At 27.1% G+C, this 23,696-nt stretch overlaps 1 protein-coding gene across 1 annotated transcript in view; it reads right to left on the bottom strand.

Annotated features, from left to right (window-relative positions):
* Window positions 1-22,069, bottom strand: part of LOC100210060 (transmembrane prolyl 4-hydroxylase) — a 74,731-nt gene extending 52,662 nt beyond the window's left edge. Inside the window, exons 1-3 of the mRNA XM_065814876.1 lie at window positions 21,837-22,069; window positions 20,519-20,809; window positions 20,219-20,280 (exon numbers count right to left, since the gene is read on the bottom strand). Coding sequence (XP_065670948.1) covers window positions 20,219-20,280; window positions 20,519-20,809; window positions 21,837-22,058 — 575 coding nt within the window. The 5' untranslated portion in view covers window positions 22,059-22,069. The remainder of the gene's footprint in view (window positions 1-20,218; window positions 20,281-20,518; window positions 20,810-21,836) is intronic.
* Window positions 22,070-23,696: the final 1,627 nt, after the last annotated feature.

Raw genomic sequence — 23,696 nt, 5'->3', positions numbered from 1 at the left:
AAATAAATATTACTTAAAATACACGGTATTTTAAGTAATATTTATTCGGTAGATACATCTGCTTTAAAACAAAACAACAGGATTAAACAAAAGGAAGGAAATATATCACATCACAAACATATTAATAATGAGTTTTCAAGTTTATTACCAGATCCCCCAGAATGTATATCTGAAATAATAACATCTCAGGTATTTTTATTTGCGTGGCCTTAAAATTTTAATTTGTTAAGTATATATTTAACGTTTATTAATAATAAAATCACTTATCATAAGTATTTTTAACTTTTTACTTAAGGAACAGGATGAATGGAAACTAAATAAAAGAACTCAGGCAGATTATAGTATTCAAAAGTTTCCAAGATATGCAATGGAGCTGGAGCGGATGTTCTTCAAATCTCGGCGCAGCTCTTGGAAACGCCTTACTCCACGATATCAAGCATCTATTGCTACCGGAAGTTGACATCAATAATATTCTAATGGATAAGTGGAAATTAGACAGCTAAGTCAAAAGTAAAAACAATTTCAAAAAATGCAGATTCAGAAGAGATGACATAACTATTTAACTGTTTTGCATTGGTTTAGATGGGAAGATAGATAAGAACACGAAAATGTACTTAAAAGCAAATAGTTCTACAAGAAAAAATTTTATAACAAAATATGTTGCTGCAGAGCATCACCTTACTTTTACACATGAGGATGGCAAATCTCACGGGATCTACTTGACACACAGAACAATACCTGTTATGGTGCTACTGGGGATGTTCTTGCTCTTGAGACATTTAGTGTACTTGAAGAACATGACAGTCTGGTGACCATCTGTGCTATTCTTTTAGACAATACTGCATCAAACACAGGTTGGAGGAGTGGCTTGGTGGTTATTCTAGAAGAGTTGATAGGTAGGAAACTTCACACAATAGGTTGTAGCCTTCATCAGAATGAACTCCCACTAAAAGCCTTTTTTAAAAAGTTAGATGGAAAAACAACCGGTCCACAAAATTTTAGTGGATTAATTGGAAATAAATGCTCTGAAGAAATTCATAGACAACCTCAAGTAGAGTTTGAAGCAATTCAAACTTATATCACTGAAGGATATATTTCATATGAGGTATTAAAAGATATTAGTCATGATCAAAGGTTTCTTTACGAATATTGTAAAGGTATTGGATTAAGTAAAGTAGACGACAAATAAGCTAATTGTATAAATAGGTCCAATGAATCATGCTTAATGGTTAACCCTTTCTATACGAATTCTTTGTTTATACACTCAAGATATTTCTCCAAACGCAAGTCTGGAAAAGCTTACCCATTACATTGTTAAAGTTTATGCTCCGTCGTGGTTTCAAATAAAGAAATCTTCCAAATTGCAAGATTCCCCTCAGATTCTGATTTTCAATATTAATCAATTGAATTTTATTAAGTTTGATGATGTAAAATAAATTGTAAAAAAAAAACATTCAAGGTAATGCTTTCTGTTTGATACCTGCAAATTAAAGATGAGCAGATCAGGATTCTCAGATTTGAGACAATACTCACTTTCAGGAAACAGTAAACTTTTTAAAATTAGTTTTTCTATTTATAATTTATCAGGCATCTGTATACAAAGCTTTTTTAAAAATGTTTTGTGCTGTATTGTATAATATTAGGTTTTAATTAAGGTTATTAATTTTTTTTGTTTTTCGCAAGTTTTTTAAAAGTAACAATGTTTTTATTTTTAGAAACAAAAGCAGTTATGGAATAGAAAAGAAAATCCCTCAACTAAATTGGAATGCTACGAGCTGGATATCTCTTATTGATATTGCTGACCTTACTTATATTGAAATGGAGCCACCAACTACAAAACAGTTTTTTGATGAAGATATTTACACATTCATTAAAAACAAAAGAAAGCCTAATATTCAAGACCTCCCCTCTCATTCCCAGAGCGTTAAGAGATGTGTCAAATTAGTTTCTGAAGCTACTAACACAGTATATGGATTTGAAGCCAGGCATAAAAATATACTAACAAAACTGCTAAGCGGAAAAATACCTCAAAGGTTTTTGTCAAAAGGACATTATTCTCGGTCATACAATGATTTATTTGCTTAACTTGCTTGTTACATTCTTGAAATAAATTTATTTTTAGTTTAATATTGCTTTTTAAATGACTGATTATTTTTTGGATTTTATTGAGCGTTTAATTAGATAATTGATGTAACACAACAAGTAAAAAATTTATACTTAAATATGAATTGGACTGGTAACATTTTTACTTAATCAAACAAAACGATAAACTGTATCAATGATTTTAAATACAAATATTTGAGTTATTCCTTGGTGTGCCAAACTTTTTTGATTGAAATTTTATCTGAACGTATTGAAAAGTATGAAACCACATATAAAAAGTTAATATTTTTATAGCAAATGTTGATGAGGGTTTCATTTAAATTTTGATTTTTTTGTTTTATATATATAAATACAACTTTCAGTACCTTAGCCGTTACGATTTAAAAAAAAAAAGTGAAAAATCGACCTACCCTAATATATATATATATATATGTGTGTATATGTGAAATCTATAAAAACTTATGAAAATAATTGAACTAGCCAAATTAATTTTGGAAATAAAAACAGAATTTCGAAATATGAAATTAATTTCGAAAATAAAAAAAGGATATTGAAAAGTGAAATTAACTTCAAAAGAAAAAAAAGAATTTTGAAATGTGAAATTAATTTCGAAAAAAAACAAAGGATTTAGAAAAAAAATAGATTTCGAAAACTGAGATTATAAAACAGAAAGAAAAAACTGAAAGAAAAAACAGAATTTTGAAATGTGAAATTAAATTGAAAAAAATGGAAGAAAAAACAGAGTTTTGAAATGTGAAATTAACTTAAAAAAAAAAAAGTGGATTTCGAAAAGTGAAATTAATTTCGAAAGAAAAAAAAGAATTTTGAAATATGAAATTAATTTTGAAAATAAAAAAAGGATTTCAAAAAGTGAAATTAATTTCGAAAGAATAAAAAGAATTTTGAAATGTGAAATTAATTTCGAAAAAAAACAAAGGATATAGAAAAGTGAAATTAATTTCATAAGAAAAATAATAATTTTGAAATGTGCAATTAATTTCGAAAAAAACCAAACAATATTTGATAAGCTAAATTAATTTTGAAAAAAAATTTAAATTTCAAAAAGTTTAATTAACTTCAGGAAGAAAAAAAAAGAATTTTAGAAAGTTAAATGGCAAAATAATACTATTTTGGTAAATTTAATTTGGTGCCAGTATGTTTAGTATGTAATGAATCTGTTTTAGTATGCAAAGAATACAGGGTGCGGAAAAAGTTCGCATGCAAAAATATAAACAGCAAAAAGCTCCAAAAGACGAGAAACAAATTACACTTTAATTTAAAACAAAATAATACTAAAAAATACTAAAAGAATACTAAAAACACACTATATATTGAAAGAAAATACCATACAGATAATTTTTCAAATTATACTTTTGTACAGGAACTTCTTCCGCACCCTGTATAATTTAAGGAGGCACCATGATTCAAAACATCTAAAAAACTGAACCAGTTTCTCAACAAATTAGGGAAAAAAACAAAAAACAAATTTATAATTAGTTCGTTGGACAACAAGATTTGTTAAAAAGAGGCAACATCTTAACAGTTGCTACTGTTACTGTTGCAACAGTTGCTACAGCTACTGTTGCATGCTATGAAATTAGTCTCTCTTTAGTTACAAATTCTAAATCATTCAGTGACAGGAAAAGATTACTTAAATTTAAAATTATTCACATCCCTTTCCTTCTAAATGCATTTTTTGTGCATTTAGTCAGAAAAATTTACCCTTTTAAAGAAGCCAGCAAGTGTAGACCTTTTAGAGCAGTCAGTCGTCGAATTTCAAAAAACAAGGACATTACTTTTTACTTAGCAAGTATTTTAATTGCACCCCACCACATGACACCTAGTAGCGCCTGCCCTGGTGGCAGCTCAATGATTGAATACTGGTGTTTTTTCCAGACTGGAAAAGAAAATAAAGACTTGAAAGAAAACAACTTTTCATTAAGCTGTTTGTAAAAAAATTCATCAGATAAACAAAAAAGAATACAAGTGTTTTAAGTTACTAAGAATTATAAGTGAAAACAAATTTCAGTTCAATTCGAACTCTTTTAACAAAACATTATTTGATAAAGAAATGTTTTTTATTACTTGCTTTCTTTAATAAAAACTAACTGCTTTAATAATCTCGGCGCAAGCCGGTTCTGTAGCTCCGGATCTATTAAACCGGTTGAACTAATTAGGCATTCTGATGGCACCGATGTCGCTGGAACTGAAAATATTACCCGAGCAATTTGTGTCAAAACCGGGAACAATTTTTGATTAGCTTAGAAAAATTTGATGGCACTATTTTGTAGCTCAGAAAGCATTGCAGACTGTAATCGTTTATTTCTTTTTCAAGTTTATCATTGTTTTCAATTAAATTACAACACGATTTATCTGTTACTAGTTCAATTAAGTTGATTGGCTTTCGTTTTTTGTTGTTAACTAAAATAGTAATATTTTACAAACAGTGGCATTGACGATTGCTAAAATGTTTTTATGTCAGTTGAGCTGTTTGATGAGTTTAAAGTGTTATTTAAACAATTTGTTTCAATTGTTATATCGATCTCTTTGGATTCTTTTAGATGCATTTCATAAAATGTTTTTATAAACATATTTGTCTTTGTAATGCATTCATATCTATGGATATATTTTTTGATAAACTCAAATTTACAAAATTTGAAATCAAGAAAAGTAACAACTAAGAAAAAATCATTAGCAAAAATGTATTTAAAATACCCTTTTAGAGACCTTAATAATTCCTTTTGAAAAGTCTTAACTAGTTCTATAAAAATGGGTTGCGATTCAAGTATTACATTTAGTAGAGAATACAATGTTAGAAACAGAAATGTTACTATAATATGTTTCTTTCCAGTAAAAAGTTTTTTTTAGCTTTTTAATTGGGTGTAACAAATCACATAAATCCTCCAGCACCTTAAATTCATCAGCAGTGGAAAGATTTTATATTTTGGTATTCGATGCTTATCATATCCAACGCAGTTTTATTAGATAATATACATTCAATCAGATCGAATTGGCTATTCCAGCGAATAGCTATATCCTGTACTAACTTTATTTTAGTTTTATATCAAAGTGTTTCTTGAACTTCTCTTAACTTTTTTTGTAACATCTCCGAATGCTTAAATGAGCCAATAATGTGCCTGCAGGATGAAATTACCTAGGTGATTTCTAATTTGCCTAGGTTAATTTTTTTAATTTCTTTAACTTCACTTTCTATAATTTCTTTATTAATTAATTTTCCATTACCGTTGTAATCTTTTACTTTGTAACGCTTTGACCCATTTTTTAATTTTTTTTACTTTTATATCTCTCGTGTTTAGAAGATTGTTAACCACAACATTCAAACAATGACCAGCACATGGAATCTTAAGAACATTATCATCAAATTTATTTATTGCAGAGAAAATGTTTACACCTGAGTCAGTAACTAATGCAAAAATCTTATTACTGAATGACCATTCAGTAATGAAGATTTTGTTTAATGTATTAAATAAATATTCAGCTGTTTTCACTTCAGACATAAACCTATGATCCAGGTTTCGGTCAACTAGAATCATATTTTTGTCAATAAAATGACAAGTCACACCGAGGTGGCTGTTTTTACTCAATAATGACCAACCATCACAAGTAATTGTAATGAAATGACATCCCTTCAATTCTAGCATTAAAATTGATTTTAGATTGTCCGTAATTGATGAAATTAATTTCTTGCTCACTGTATTTACGCATGGCATTTTTAGCTTTTGTTTAACTCCCTAAATTTACAAAATCTGGATGACGTACAATCGAAATCGGCTGATCAGCACAAACAATAAAGTTCACCAATAACTTGTTTAATTTTTTATGACCTGTCTTATTACTTACTTACATTCTCAATATTGGATATATTGTCATCGTTGAGTAAAATTGTTGATTTTTTAGATATTTTTGAATTGATGCAATGATCAATTGATAAATGGGATTGCATCGAACTGGTTGAACTGTAGTAAAGAAGAATCTTACAACATATGCTGCACTTTGTTTGATTCTATTAGTCTATTTCAAAATATGTCCAAACGAAGCTTTGTTTTCTTATTCCTTTCTTAATAAGGGATTTATTTGTTTTTGACATGTTTATTCAAACTAAAAAGCAAGTAGTTTTTTTACTCGTACGCATACAACAAAAATTAATAAATTAGTAACTTATGTTATTAGTAAATTTGTAACACATGTTACTTCACTTAGGTTACCGAGCGATTAAGGAGATTATTATAACTTTAGTTACATTTTAGAGTTATGTAACAAATAGATTGCTAAGGTATAAATATAATTGCTTGAAAGCGCTGTAAATCTAATCTTAATAACCACTAGAGAGTAATGAGCCGTTTACGTTGCAACAATGATTTCATATACATGCGTTAGAGGCCTTAAGGGAATTGCATATTATAACTATTAAATAACATAATTATATCATTTAGGAAAAGCGCACAAACTTTTATGTTTCTTAAATTCTAAATCTAAAGTTTAAACTTACGTTATGCAAATTTAAAACTAAAAAGTGTTTAAACTAGTGTTGTTATCGACTTCGACTAAATCGACTAAAAGTCGACTACTCAAAAGTCGAAATTAGTCAACTTTGAAAAATCTAATAGTCGATCTAATCGACTTTGGATTTTCTACTAATTGACTAAAAGTCGATTTAGTCAAATAATAGTACTTATATATGTATTTCTAATATCTTTTTATTTGATTAAACATTACAAATCTTTTTAATTTTATTTTGTTAACAAAAAGCAAGTATGACTGTTGAGTAGAGCGTAGTTTTTTCAAAGCCGGAATAAAATATTTATCCCCCCTCCCCTCCTTTCATATTAAATTAAAAATTAAAAAAATAGTATCTCCCTCCATCCCAACGACCTCTCTCCTAATCTGGCACTAAGTTTTTTGTTTACTCTCTTGAAGTTCTATTAAGGGTTCAAGGATTTCAGCAATTTCCAAAAAAATTATTTTTAGTTACCGGTACCGGTATCTGTGGTAACCTTAAAACTCAACGTAACTCAAAAGTAACTTATAATATACTGAAAATAGCTTCATAACATCTTCTGGTAATTATGTATGGTAACTAGAATTAAATTCCGCCAAAGTTAACAATTCGTAATGTTAACAGTAAGTAACTAGCCGAATCAAAGTTCTAACATAGTATTTAAAAAATAATATACAAACAACCAGGCCTGAAAAGAGGTTGGGAAAGATTCATTGGGTGTGTGTTTGTACAAATAATATTATTTTCATTTTACACAATTTTTCTATACTTTTTCTCTATTTTCACTATATTAACATATTTTTTCATTTCTTTAGTATTTTTATAAATAATAAATAACCAAAATTACAAATTTCTTTTTTTAATATCCCGCTTAATTTTAAATCCAAAATATTGTTAGTTAGCTTCTGTATATCTGGGTTTACAACTGATCATTTGAAGACGGTTTGCAAAAAAAGGTTTTTCCACTTTTAATAGTTTTTATTAAAGAAAGCAAATAATAAATTAAAATTCAAATAAAAACGCCAGAAACAAAACTAAAAACAACTAAAGTGTGTAAACAGAAAATGCTAATAAATTTTCCCTAAGACCATTCAAACCACATAGGTACTTCCAGCACAAATAAACCAAAAACAATCAAATGGCAATATACCCTATTAAAAACCCTTTTAAAATAAAATAAAACATAATAGAGTATTCAAAAAACTCTAACGTTGTCATAGATACTTTATTCGAAATTTGTTAAAAAAGGCTTTTTGGCATCTCCCTTTTTATGGTCTAAAAATTTTTCTTGACGACCTTAGATTATTAAATAACTTCATAACATATGACAATAATTATTATACTTAAAAAACTTTATAGTTAAGTGTTTTTTTTTTTTTGCAGTCTTTGCATGTGATTATTAAAAACATTTGCATACAATGCCGATCCGTTCTTTAACTAGGGCTCTAAGGATAATAAATTGTGAGACCTTTCATATTTAAATTTAAAAGTTTATTTTAAAACTTAAATTTACTTTTATTTTACTATTTTAGACTTATACTTATTTTATATTTATCAAGAAATCAAAGGGACTTTTTCACAATATAAAATAATTGGGACCTAGCAAAATTTATCTTGCGTGGCATTCATATTGTTTTGTTTCATTAATTTACAAGTTATATAATTTACATAAATTACATGATTTCTTTTATTAACTACCCCCTCCCCCCTCACATTTAGATTAAATCGACTTTTAGTAGACTTATTCGATTTCATAAAAGTGTTTTCAAAAAATTTCATAAAAGTGTTAGTCATTCAAAATATAATTTCAAAAAATTTAATATAAGTTCATAAGTCAGCTTTAGTTAACTTTTGAAAATATATTAGTCAATTTAGTCAACAGTTGAGCTTCTTAAAAGTCGTAACAACACTAGTTTAAACTATAGTTTAACCACATTTTAGTTTTGAATTTAATTTTGAAGTAGAAGTTCAAATTTTTCTTATTCAATATTTTCCTTATTAATTATTGAATGAAGATGCTTAAAAGGGTTTTTAATAGGGTATATTGCCATTTGATTGTTTTTGGTTTATTTATATATATATATATATATATATATATATATATATATATATATATATATATATATATATATATATATATATATATATATATATATATATATATATATATATATATATATATATATATATATATATATATATATATATATATATATATATAATTAATTAGTAAAAAACACTTATCTAACTTTTATCTTCGACTTGAAGTTTCACCATTGCTGGATCATCAGGAAGAGTTACTCTTCCTGATGATCCAGCAATGGTGAAACTTCAAGTCGAAGATAAAAGTTAGATAAGTGTTTTTTACTAATTAATTAATTATTGCTCTGTTCTTTAAGAACATTGAGCACTCTATTTGTAAAATACACTAACATAATTTACATATATATATATATATATATAAATATATATATATATATATAAATATATATATATATATATATATATAAATATATATATATATATATAATATATATATATATATATATATATATATATACACACAATAATTACTTCTTTTATCTTACCGCTAATTTAAAAGTTAAGGGTTATTCCATATCAAATTACCTAGTTTTTTAAAAGTTCCCCAGGGTACCATCTCAGATTTGCTTTAAACTTTGACAACACACAGATCTTATGAAAAAAATACAATCCAGAAAATTTCAGCTTGATTGACCAATTTATTTAAAAGTTATGATTGAATTAAAAATGACCAAAATCTGAAAAATTTGTGTATCGGGAGCTTACAGCAGCTTTTTTCGATTTTTGACAAACTATAACTTTTAAAATAATGATAGTGATCATCTGAAATTTTGTAGGGTAATAGTTTTTCACCCAAATAATCCATTATTGCAGTTGTTTTTGACTGATTTTTTACAGTTTTTGAGTTATTGTACCTTAAAGTTGCTAAATATTGCAACATTATAAATATTTTTTTGAACCTTAACGTGTTACAGTTTAATACTTACTTACAGAAAGTGAATTTTTTTGTTACCTTTGTGTACTTAAGGTCACCACTTGTTAGAATAATCAAAATTATGCATTAAAAATTAATTAAACACATGCAGCAGCGTATTGAAAAATCACTTTTTTTTTAAATTATGATAAATTACATCAACTTTGTTGGCATAGAAAGTAGCGTAAACAGTTGAAATAAATTATGAAACTTTTTAATGTTGAGGTTCTATATATAGACAATCACCAGAAAAAATTTAAAGACCTATACTCTATCTTGCGACATGACTGTAGCCTTTTGAGAGTGATGATATTTTCAAAAGGAGAACAAAAAAATACTGCTTACCAGATACAAAATTCATCCTTCAAATTTTATACAAACTATACTGTAAAAAAGTGCATTCAAAGAGTAAGATAATCAGTTAAAAGAAAAAGTATGTATACATGAAACTAATTAGCTTATCTCTGATTTATATAACTCATAATACTGTCATAGTCATTACTAGCAAGAATAGTCACGAGCACTTTTACTTTTAATCAATGGAACACTTATTTGACACATTATATTGTCAAATGGAACCCAACACTGACTTGATCGTGCATTGTTTGTCCATTTTATATTTAATTTGTTTCTTTGCATAAACTTCACATTAACGTTTTGATTTTCATTACATATATTAACCACAAGCCCTATGTACCATTCTTCATCGTTAAAGCATGCAATATATTTACCAGGTTAAAAATTTGAAGGATTTTTTTTTAATCAAACTAACATCATTTAACGCATGAGTATCATAGACAGTATCACTAGAGATTCTTCGTAAAAACAATTTCTCTCCACCTGGTACAAAACAGTGATAGCTTCTTGTTCCCTGAACTGTGCGCATCCTTTCATATCGTTTCTAAAGGTTAAAAGTTGTTTCATGGTTATTGATATCATAACTTGAAAGATAAAATATGTTAACACCTTTGATGTTTTTTTGTAAACCGATCTTGTGGTGTGAGAATTGCTGAGAGATTTGTAATTGCTGCTCGTAGACTAGCTTTTGCTGCTTTTCTTTTTATAGTACCTCCTATTCCATCACATGGACTTTTGCCATGTGACGTAGCAAAGAAGTGATGCTCAGCATTTATTTGGTGATCTACTATGTGATAAATTAAGTTTATTAGACATATGTAGTTTTTATACTGTGACACAGCACCATCACTGAAGTATTTAACTTTGTTCACTGTGGGTAGTTTGATTTTGACCATAGGGAGCAACTTTGTGAGAAAACAATGGACTGCTGATTGGTCATAACAAAGATGGTCAGAAATTAAACAATAGCATTCACATTTAAGATGATCTTTTTCATCTTTCTAATAAACAGCAAATGGATGTAAGGTAGCTTGATCGGCTTGCCAGTAAAACCCTTGTATAGCATCTTGTATAAGAAAACTATAGTTTTCTGCAAAATCCATCAGAATAATGCAGGTATATTGTTCTAATGTTTGTTTTGCCTCTGATAAGTAGGAAGACTGTGCTTCTTTGATAAAGAAGATTTGGACTGTATTAAGTGCAGTTCGGTCAGTTGACACACATTGTTTATATGTGATCTGATCATCAAAATCAAAACCATTCTTTTCAAACACAGATTCATAATTTCAATGAATTTTTATTTAACAATATCTTCCAAAGGTTGCCCTATTTTAGTCTCAGGTTTAGCAAGTATTTCTTTTTCATTTTTCAACTTTGAAGCTTTTATAACAAGATGTTCTGAAACTGAAAATGTTTTGCAATTTTTTTCAACTGACCAACTATCAGGAGTTAGTGTTAGTAGTTGAACTTTATCTTCCTTTAAACTTATTTTCATTTTATTTTTTATTGCATCTATCAGTTTGTCTAATACAGTTAATGCAATTTTGCTTTTTCTCAGATATTGTTTCTTTTGGGTCTATATCCAATGCTGATGCTACTAGATTTGTCATACTTGTTTCCAGTTTTTTAACTTTTTGCTTTCCATATTGTAATTTGTCATGTTTACTTATTTTTTTTTGAGGTGATATTTTCAGTAATGAAGCACTCATTTAAAACTGTCTGAAGAACTAAACTCCTCATCATCAACATCTTTGTCTTCATCTTCTTGATTAAATTTTTCTATAATTTGTTCAAGTTTGAATTCATTCAAACAGTTAGTGCAAAGTTTTTGACCAGGTTTGATCTTAAGTTGGCTGTTAAAATATCGACTTTACACAATCCCTTAATAATTTTTTTCTTGTGGACTTTAAACGGATCACAGCAGTATTTTTGAAGTGCTTCATATCTAGAAATATAGGCTTTTTCATGGTGAAAACATATCTCCTCATTTAGTTCAAAAGTTTGTGCAATTCTTTGAATTAAAACTTCAACATCTGCGTTCTCAATATCTTTTAGTTTTATTCTTCCAATCATTCTACAATAATACGTTTTGTCGCAATCTTCATTTAAAACTTTCCCCACACAACATTTCTCTGTCATTTTTTGCTATTTTTTTATTTTTATTACTAATTAAAAGTTTAAAAAAGACATAAACATATTAAATCTCAAAGAAACTAACAAATATCAGACACTGATTATGACACTGATTATGTCATTATTATTAGTACAAATTAAGACATTATGTCATTAAAAAAAAAGCTGAATATATTCATTCACAGATAAATAAAAAATATACTACTGTCATCTCTATGACTAATTATTAGACTATGAAATAAGGCTAGCTTATAGTCTAATAACATTCTCCTTTTGAAAATATCATCACTCTCAAAAAGCTACAATCATGTCATAAGATAGAGTATAGGTCTTTAAATTTTTTGGTGATTGTCTATATATAGAACCTCACCATTAAAAAGTTTCATAATTTATTTCAACTGTTTACGCTATTTTCTATGCCAGCAAAGTCAATTTAATTTATCATAATTTTTAAAAAAAGTGATTTTTCAATACCCTGCTGCATGTGCTAAATTAATTTTTAATGCATAATTTTGATTATTCTAACAAGTGGTGACCTTAAGTACACAAAGGTAACAAAAAAATTCACTTTCTGTAAGTAAGTATTAAACTGTAACACGTTAAGGTTCGAAAAAATATTTATGTTGCAATATTTAGCAACTTTAAGGTACAATAACTCAAAAACTGTAAAAAATCAGTCAAAAACAACTGCAATAATGGATTATTTGGGTGAAAAACTATTACCCTACAAAATTTCAGATGATCACTATCATTATTTTAAAAGTTATGGTTTGTCAAAAATCGAAAAAAGCTGCTGTAAGCTCCCGATACACAAATTTTTCGGATTTTGGTCATTTTTAATTCAATCATAACTTTTGAACAAATTGGTCAATCAAGCTGAAATTTTCTGGATTGTATTTTTTTCATAAGATCTGTGTGTGGTCAAGTTTAAAGCAAATCTGAGGTGGTACCCTGGGAGCCTTTAGGTGATTTGATATGGAATAACCCTTAAAAAAGATAAAAAAAATTCAATATTGGATAACATCCAGTTTGATTATTCTCTTAAAAACATACCCACAACAGGAAAAACAAATTATAATTTCAAATTAATAGAAAAAATTTCATAAAAAGAGTTTGTCGGAAAACTTATTTCTTTCCAAAAAATGAACAAAACAATGAAACAAACGATAATTATGGTTTTAAATAAAAACCAACACCGAGCATAACAACTTTGAAAATGACCTTTTAAATTTAGTAAAATCTATTAAATTTAGAAATATAAACGATCAATTTCAAACAAAAATAAATAAAGATATTCTTAAAATTGTAATCAGCAAAAAACTTCACGTATTTGCTGATAAAACCAATAATCTATATAAAATGTCAGCTGAAAGTCACAATAAACTGATGAATGAAAATGTAACAAAAACCTATAAAAAAGCACCGGAAAATTTAGAAAAATCAGTCAACCTAGGAGCTGACCAAATAGCTTTGAAATTAAATTTGAGTGACCAAATAGATTACCTAGCAAAATCTCCAGCAATTATCACCTTGAAAGACAATTAAGAAAAATTCAAATCAAAATCTGTCTGCCATCTCATTAACCGGCAAAAAGCGAAATCGGAATAATAAGCAAAAAAATCTAAAACATTACTAACACATAAGAAAAAGCCTAAAAGTAAACAATGGAAAAACACCAACATTATTATTTGGTTTAATGGCATAGAAGACAAAAATAGTTGTTTCTTCTTCCAATTTGACATAAATGAATTTTATCCATCTATAACTACTGAAATATTTAATAAAGCCATTTCCTTTGCAAAACAACACACCACAATAACAGACGACCAAATTACCAAACACTTACCTACTTCAATATCCAACAGACTTTCACAAAATTCCTCAAGTGAAGTTATATTTAATCAATCTAAAAACGAATACGAACAAGCACTAAAAAATAGCGGATACAAAAACTACTTCCTTAAATATAAGATCAAACAAAAAACACCCCAAAAAATTGTAAACGAAATATTATATGGTTCAACCCCCCATTTAATAAAAAATAATACAAATACGGATACAAAAACTACTCCCTTAAATGTCAGATCAAACAAAAAACACCACAAAAAAATCGTAAACGCAATATCATATGGTTTAACCCCCCCCCTCCCCATTTAATACGTCTCCACAAATAATGCAAAAATGTTCTTGTATTTATTAGAAAAAAACTTCCCTAAGACACAGAAACTTCACAAAATCTTAAACAGAAACACTGTTAAGGTAAGCTACAGTTAGACTGAAAATATAGAAAAAATAATAAAAAACCACAATAAAAAAATTATCTTCCCAAGAATTGAAAATAATGATCTAAAATGTAATTTCTGAAACAAAGCTCCTGAATGGTAAGTGCAAATCCACAAATATTAAATATAAATGCATCATCCCAGCAAAAAACCAACCCAACCAAGTTTATATCAGATTAACGGAAGGTGAGTGGAAAACCAGATATAACAACCACAAATTATCATTCAGTAATATTAAATACAAAAAGTCTACCACTCTATCAAACTACGTCTGGGATTTAAAAAACAATTTTAACGAAACCCCTATACTAAGATGGTCTATTCTCAAGTCTGTACCTCTAATATTTCCAAAAGGTTCCCGCTATGTCTTTATGAGAAATTTGCTATTATATCGTATCCGAAACTTGAGGAACTACTAAATAAAAGAACCGCAACTATACCTAAGTGCCGCCACGAAAACAAATTCTTATTAAAAAATTACAAAGCTTGCTACAAACCTAACTAACAACTAAAAATAACTTATATATTATTATTTTACTCCTTATATCTCTAGGCTAACTAATAAATTACTCACACAGCTATTGCAATATATTTCATAATGTTATATACATTTTAATACCAATTTTAATTTTTTTAATATGTTAATAATGCACATTATCGCATAAATATTTTAAACAACATTAAATGTATAACTATTTTACAACTATTAGCTAACAAAAAACAAATTAATAATATTATTAACCTAACAACTAATCAATTTCCGTCCCGTAACGATCCAAAATACAAATATAAACCATAATGTCCACAAAACAAATTGTGGCAAAATTAAACTTTTACTCCTTGCTTGATGATTGTGGTAACACATGAAACTCAGAGTTGCAATATTAAATTATATTATAAACATTAGCATTTAGCTAATTCCTGGTACTGAGGGTAACAACAAAATATATTAAATATATATATATATATATATATATATATAAATGTGTATATATATATATATATATATATATATATATATATATATATATATATACATATATATTAACGAAGAAAGAACAACTTTATCTATGGTACTTTAAGTTTCATGCCTATACGGCAATCATCAGCCATTGAATACAAATTCAAAAACAAAAAAAACCGCTAAAATTACAAAATACTGTGTAGTGGGATCTTAACGTCGCTAAGAAAAAAAAAAATATTAGCTAATCACCGGTGTCAAAAAAAATAAAGAGGAATTTATTTTTGTGTCTGCATTTTGAAATCAACTCATTTCGTTTATTTAACAAGTTATCACCTTTATATGTTAAAATAAGGAATTTTTCGTATAAACAAAGATTGAAAATTTTTGACGAAGTGTATATATGTATATCGTGTATATATGTATAAGTGTATATATGTATATCGCTCTATTTGAAGTATCTTTTTAATATTGAGCACTCTTTTACGACTATGAGTTTTGTTTTATTATTATAATACAAAATAGCCTTAAATATCAATATATATATATATATATATATATATATATATATATATATATATATATATATATATATATATATATATATATATACATATATATATATATATATACATATATATATATATATATATATACATATATATATATATATATATATATATATATATATATATATATATATATATATATATATATATATATATATATATGTATATATATATATATACAAACACATATATATAAACGCATATATATGTATATATCCTCTATAACATTTTAAAGTTACTATATGTATTGTAACAAAAACGAGATTCGTTACGTTACGTGCAAAATGTCCATTATTGTTATGTAACCAAGATGAAAAATTTTACGTAACACTGTAACGTAACGCTACGTGCAAAATGTCAGTTATTTTTATGTAACCAAGACGTAACGTATTACATAACAACACGTAATGAGATGTAACATTGTAACTAAGGTATCCTTCTAATTAAATGTTATTTTTTTAGATACATTCACATATAGGGATTTAGGGATATATATAAATATATATATTTATATATATATATATAAATATATATATATATATATATATATATATATATATATATATATATATATATATATATATATATATATATATATATATATTTATATATAACTGCATATGTATGTATATATATATATATATAAGAATTTTCAATTTTAAAACAATTACAAACAATTAAATATTAGATAAAAACTAAATGTAAAATGAATATAATCTTTAAAGTATATATAATAAATAAAAATTACATATAATTTAAGTATAAATAACATGGCTTACTATATAACAGGCCTTGCCAATGCGCGGCTTGCGTAAAAAACTGGAGGCAAGATTAAAAATATTACTTTGCAATAGTTTACATTTTCAGTTAGATGATTTTCGCATGAATATAATATTTGTCTACTAAAAGTAACATAAAAAGTGAAAAGATGAATTTATTATTCTTTTTTTTTTTTAATTTTGTTTATAACTAAGATTGTAATATAACTAACGAATAACATTTATAAAAATTTTAAATTAACTTAAATGTATCTAAAACTAATTATGTTTAAACAATTTAGTATATATAGATTTATATTTTGCAATAATTTCATATTAGCATTTACCACAAAATTTATTAATGGGTTTTTTAAGTATTAAAAATAAACTTTTGAGAAAAAAGAGATAAAATCTTTAGAGAATAAAAAGTAAATACAAGCTTTTTAGATATTTTACTAAACACTATTTTACAGTTTTTGTTAAAAACATTGCAAAAATTTTACTTTGCGCTGAGTTTTATCAACTTCTGCTTTGGCTCCTTGTGGGAACGAGGTGAATAGAGTCGACAATAATTATTAAATAAAATATTTGTCATTGTTAATCCATGATGTCTTTGCATACCTAATGAATAAAATTCTGATAGCATCATAAGGAGGTTACACAGTGATGACCGACAAGTGTCATTATATACTTCATAAAAAAGAATGTAACAGTAAGTTGCCCATTGACAGACTTTGTCACCAGGAATTGTAAACCTCCTCGATTTATGTCCTTTACAAAATTTCCATACGCTTCATAGAAATAAAATATGTCATCTGGATTTTCATCTTCATGGATAATGTACCCAGCAATATAAACTAATGACATTTTAATATCAACAGTCATTGAATCACACAGAGCAGGTAAATTGTCAATAACGTTGCAAATACCCTAGCTTGGTAAAAATTTACATTTTGGACAAGAGTGATCTGAATTGATTGATTTACATTTTGGACAAGAGTGATCTGAATTGATTGACTGATTGGCTAACACATCTGAATACATTTCTCAAACTTTAATAGCAACTAAGTACGGTATATAGTTACTTTTTCAAGAACTTATTGAACGGAAATAAAATAAGTTCCTTCTGAGCCTTGTCTTAATTTTCCAAAGAGCTTTTCTAATGGATCTGTTGTAAAGTTGCCTAATAATACATACTGATGAGTTGTATCTAAAAGATATTTTGACAACTGAACCAAACCATAACAGGTCTGAGCTAAACAATTAGCAGTGTCTCTTGTTAGTAATTTGACTCTTTTTCCTTTTTCTATTTTTTTCATTTGTATTGCAAAATCACCCATTGCAGAAAATTTGCTTAAATTGTCATTATTAGCAGAAGCAATAGCAGCTCGATTAGAATCTTTCAAACAAATGTCTGCATATGGACTGTGAACATTACAAATTTTCCAAAATTCAACGACTTTAGAGATGAAAATAATCGTCCCTTCATTTTCATGCAGGTCTGGATGACTTTTTAATGCTGACAATGTTTCATCGCAAAACACTAGCAGACAAGTGATAATTTTTTGTCTTTCAATTGGATTTGGATAAACGGAAACTTCTGTTAATTTAGACATTTTGAAAATGTTTTTCGTTTCAAGCTTGTTCAAATTAATAATATCAACCCACCATGCTACTTTTTTTTCTCCATCAATATAAAATTCAAGTTCTTGAGTTTTTTCTGTGATCCAGTTATTACGTATACTTTTTAATAAATGAACATATTCAAATAAAAGAAAAATATTGTCTTTAGTACACCATGCTTCTTTTTTTTCAAAAAAGTTATAAAATTTCTGATTGACTCTGTTACCATCACAGACAATAGCAACAACATTGTTCCCATTATTTTTAATTGCATCAAAAATCAGGGTTGTCTGTTCAAAAAGAAACTCAGCATCAAGTTCTCTGACTGGTAACATTTTGTAAAGAAATTTTGATCCATTAAACAATGTTACAACCAAAAAGCTCAGTACTGTGTTTGCTAACAGATGAGGTTTGTTAACTGATTTACCAAATACTATGCCACCATGATACTGCAACATTGGTTTAACATAAACCTCATCAAGAAGTAAAATGCATGTTTTTTGTCTATCATCTCTAAGATTAGAGAAAATATGCCTGATATAAGTGGTATCATCTAAAGATTTACATTTAGATGTAATTCTTCCTAAAGTACGTAAACTTGGAAGTTCAAAATCTTCTCTGATGCGATTGTAGGCTGATCGTGAAAGAGAAAAATACTCAAATGCTTGCACAATTGTTTCAATTGGATACTTTTTTTCCCCAATACATATTTTATTCATTGACAAAATTTGTTGATATACAACTTCTTTTTTGGGTGTTATTTCACAATAATTTAAAAATCTTAATGCTTCTTGGATATGAGAAAATTTGTTCATAATATAAACTCGGTTAGATGATAAAGTCATAACACTAATTTTAACTCCACAATGAAATGCTTCAAAAGTGAGATCTTTATATATGCAAAGAAGAAATCTAGCAATAGCACTTTCCTTTAAAAAAGTCTGAAGACTGAATATATAATATATCATTGCATAAATAATTATTAATAGCAAAATTAAATTCATTACTTTTTAACTTTTCATATAAAACATTAATACTTTCTATTTTTTCTTGTGAATTAAATATTGCTAACTCGTCCTTTTCTTGCCAGCGAACACTATTAAGACTTTTTGATGTTTTTTTAAGTGGCATGGGTACAGTAAGAGCTAAGCTTGGGTTTATACAATCAAATACTGACGGAGCATCACGAGGTCTCAGCTTTCCATAATCAGTAACAGTTGAATAATTTTTTGGCTAATGTCTTTCACATTTTTCAATTTTTTGGCTAATGTCTTTCACACTACGGTGTTATTAGTATCAGGAACATTATCTCTTGGTATTATAACAATCCAATGTTTCGTTCTTCAATGTTTCTTGGAAGTCTAAATGTTTCAACTCTATTCTGAGGATTATAATTGCCATTGCAATTTGTTACACAACATCAACGAACCATTTTTTAAATACTAAATTAAATCCTTTGCTTAATCCTTCACCTCTCAACTAACTTTTTTTTTTAATTTGGAAGTTAGTTAAAATGATTACGGGTGTTTGGTTATTGTAAATTTTATGCAAATATTAAACTTATGCATATATATATATATATATATATATATATATATATATATATATATATATATATATATATATATATATATATATATATATATATATTCAACTTAAATTAATTTTATTAAAAAAAATTTTTAATGAAAATTATTTTGTTAATTTTATAATAATTATTTATTAATGTTTTATAATTATTATTGTTACAAAAAAAAACCACCCCCGTATATATTTTGTAAAACTGCTTGTTAGTTTTTCAAATATAAAACTATCTTGCCTCCAGTTTTTTACGCAAGCCGCGCGTTGGCAAGGCCTGTTATATTGTAAGCCATGATAAATAATCAAATATAATTACATTTCGTTGATCATCATTGATCCTAAGCGGACATCAAAATTTTTTTTTATTGCAGATTGAAGCTAAATAAACATATTACAAATGTTATAAATATTTAAATTATATTACAGAAAACTTAAATATTTATAATATTTATAAACTTTTATGGGTAAGAATGCTTGAGAGGAAGCCAAAGAATGATAAATTCATGAACTTACCATTCTTTGGCTTCCTCTTAAGCATTCTTGCCCATAAAAAGATTACTTAATGCAGTGAATATTTAAACTATAGTAGATAAAACTTTTATAGTAGATAAATTACCTCTAGATGGTCTATAAATGAATCATTATTGTTATCCCAGTCTGCCAAAGGTATATCTCCTAAAAGATCATATGCTGTAGGTTCTGTCGAAAGCTCCTCATCAAAATCTCCTAATGTTTTACTTTTTATAAATCCTTTAGCTTCTGCTGATTCTTTAATATAATCACACTCATCATCAAATAAGAAATTATCTATCTGAAAAATCAAAGGACGACGTTTTGACAATGTTGTAAGCTTGACAGATGTTTTCCTATTGTTTTCAATCTCAATAATTTGAGATTGTCCGACTTTCTAAATAAATAAAAAATAACTAAATAATAATATGAATATATATCGTTAATAAAAAAAATACAGAAAAAATATATAGAATATAGAAATACATAATAATATAGAAATATATATATTATTATATATATATTGAGTTTGTTTTATTTTTTAAGCAGTCTTCTAAGTAAACATTAGTTAATAAATTTACTTGATGGTAGATTACTTAATAACTTGCTTACTCAAGTATTTACTTGCTTACTCAAATGCTTACTTAACTACTTACTAATTCTTGAATAGATATGCAATAAAATTTTTTGCAGATATTTCATCAATTTTCTGATTAGAATTGTTTAATCTTCTTTTTGCGAGACATTTTTTTGAAAAATATCAATTGAGAAATAAGTTTCAGGTAGATGTTTAATTATGAAATTTTTAATAGACAAAGTTTTGACATTAGCAAAACATGATTTTATGGTAATCAGAATTACTAATGATTTTATAGTAATCAGAGGTCATTTTATAGTAATCAGAGGTCAAAATAGTTATCAATACCTCCTGAAGCATTTTTAAAAACTGTCTGAGGGGGTAACTAAATATTGCTTATATTTTCTGAAAAAAATTAATAAGGTTGGTTGCTCCCCTCTAGTGGCGCTTAGAAATGGTCTAAAGGACAATGATGTCAGACACCTATTTCGAACCCTAACACCCTAGGTATTCTAATAATATATAATATAAAATTAGTAGTATAACTAACTAATAATATATAATATAAAATTAGTAGTATATGGTATAATTGTTAGAGAATATATTCAACTGTGCTACAGTTTTAACTAATTTTATTAAAAGAAAATATTTTTATGAAAAATATTACACATTTTTATATTATACAAAATTAACTTTTCTAACAATACCTACTTTTTATTTTATTTAATAAGTACTAAATTGAATGACAATTAACTTTCTAAGAAGTTGACATAAAATGTAAAAAAAACTGATGTTTTATTATTGAGCTTATATTTAAAATAATAATATTAAATGAATTTATTTATACATTTTCAGGTTGAAGTCGAATAAGGTGTTGATTCTTGTGTTCCTCAAGCATTTTAGTATACAATTCAACTTCATCTGCTTTACTTGTATTCAATGCTATCAAAAAATTTTGTTTCATTCTTTCTTTCACATCTTCTCCGAATATTATCCTTTTGTAATCACTCTTACGACACGAATAAGAAAATAAAACCATCAAAATTATACTGAATGTTTTAATATCCATAAAAAACTAAAAAAACATGTGAATAATAATTACACATATAAATATATATACATAAATACATACATGCATACAAATATACATTTATGTACACACACACACACACACACACACACACACACACACACACACAAACACACACACATATATATACATATGTTGCTTCTCTTATGTTTCTCTCGTATGTTGCTTCTCTTTCTCTTTTTTATAATACAATGATGGGTGCTGCTCTAAAGAGCTAGCACCTGTTTTTTTTTCCTTCATTATCTTGACTTTCAAGGAGGCTGAAAGCAACCATTATTAGAGTTGGAAGTTACTGGAAGAGAGAAGACAAAAGTTGTAGTGCAAGAAAACGATTAAAAGAAAACTTAAAGGATTGCAAATTATATGAATCAGGAAAAAAAAATGAAGGGAGCAAATTCCAAAGAACAGATGTTCTTTGGAATTAAACTAGAGGAACAAGAATCTTTAGAGCACTTAGAAAAAGTCACAGTAAAAGGATGAGACATAACTGAATGATGAGTAACACAAAAATGAACTTTGGTAGATGGCACAAGAGACACTAGCTCTTTATGGTAGTGTCCATTATAGTATTTACAGAAAAGAGAAAAAAAAGCAACATTACAAAAATGTGATAATAGTTGGAGGTTGGCTGCAAGAGCAGGTGCAATTATGTTTACAATGTATTTTTGCACCTTGTCAAAAGAAGAAAAGGCATCATTGGAAGATCTGCCCCAGATAGGGCAACAGTATTCCATACAAGGATGGATTTGAGATTTAGAGATAAAGAATAGAATCCGGAGTAAAAAAGTAGCAAGAATGATAAAGAGATGTAACCTTAGAAGATCATAATTTTGGAATGGATTTCATATATAGTTTCCAAAAAAGATCAGATATAAGAGTTAATCCTAGAAGATAAAGGGTAGATGACTCGCCGAGTACATCATCATTCATAAATATAGGAAGATCTAAATTATTGCAGTGACGATTGGCTGAAAAAAATGGGTTTTATCTTAGTTAAATTCCACCAGCCACTAAAAGCACCATAATGTAGCAGAAGTGAGCTTCTTTTCAGGCTCAAATGCCCCTCTAAGCAATCAGAGAGTGTTGGCTTCTTATCAAGACAAGAATAAATGGTTGTACCATCAGCAAACAATGCCATTTTAAATAGGAGAAATTTTGTAAGATCATTAATGTAAATTAAAAAAATATATAGAGTTAAGAATAGAACCTTGAGGAATCTCTGAACTTAAAGGATAGGAAGAAGAGTGCTATCCATTGAGGACAACTTTAACTACAATTGGTAAAGAAGGATTTATTAATCAATAACCTAAAACAAATTACCTGATACACCGTAAGAAGAGAACATATGGAAGAGAGTGACATGCCAAACTTTATCAAAGGCTTTAGAAATGTTGAGAACAATAGCCTTAATATCTCTACACATCTATCTAATACACGATAGAACATATCAGCTATTAACGTTAACAAATCAGTAGTAAAATAAGAAGGTCAAATTTTACATTGATGATCAGAAAGTTAGTTATTGGATTCAAGACGAGAGATTAAGTTTTAGTAAGTTAAAGACTAAAAATCCTTGCTTATAATAGTAAGAAGACTAATGGGACAATAGTTAGACGA

Source organism: Hydra vulgaris, chromosome 13, assembly GCF_038396675.1.
Source record: "Hydra vulgaris chromosome 13, alternate assembly HydraT2T_AEP".
Lineage (NCBI taxonomy): Eukaryota > Metazoa > Cnidaria > Hydrozoa > Anthoathecata > Hydridae > Hydra > Hydra vulgaris.
Note: the sequence above shows the minus strand (reverse complement) of the source record. Positions and strands in the feature narration are given on the sequence as shown.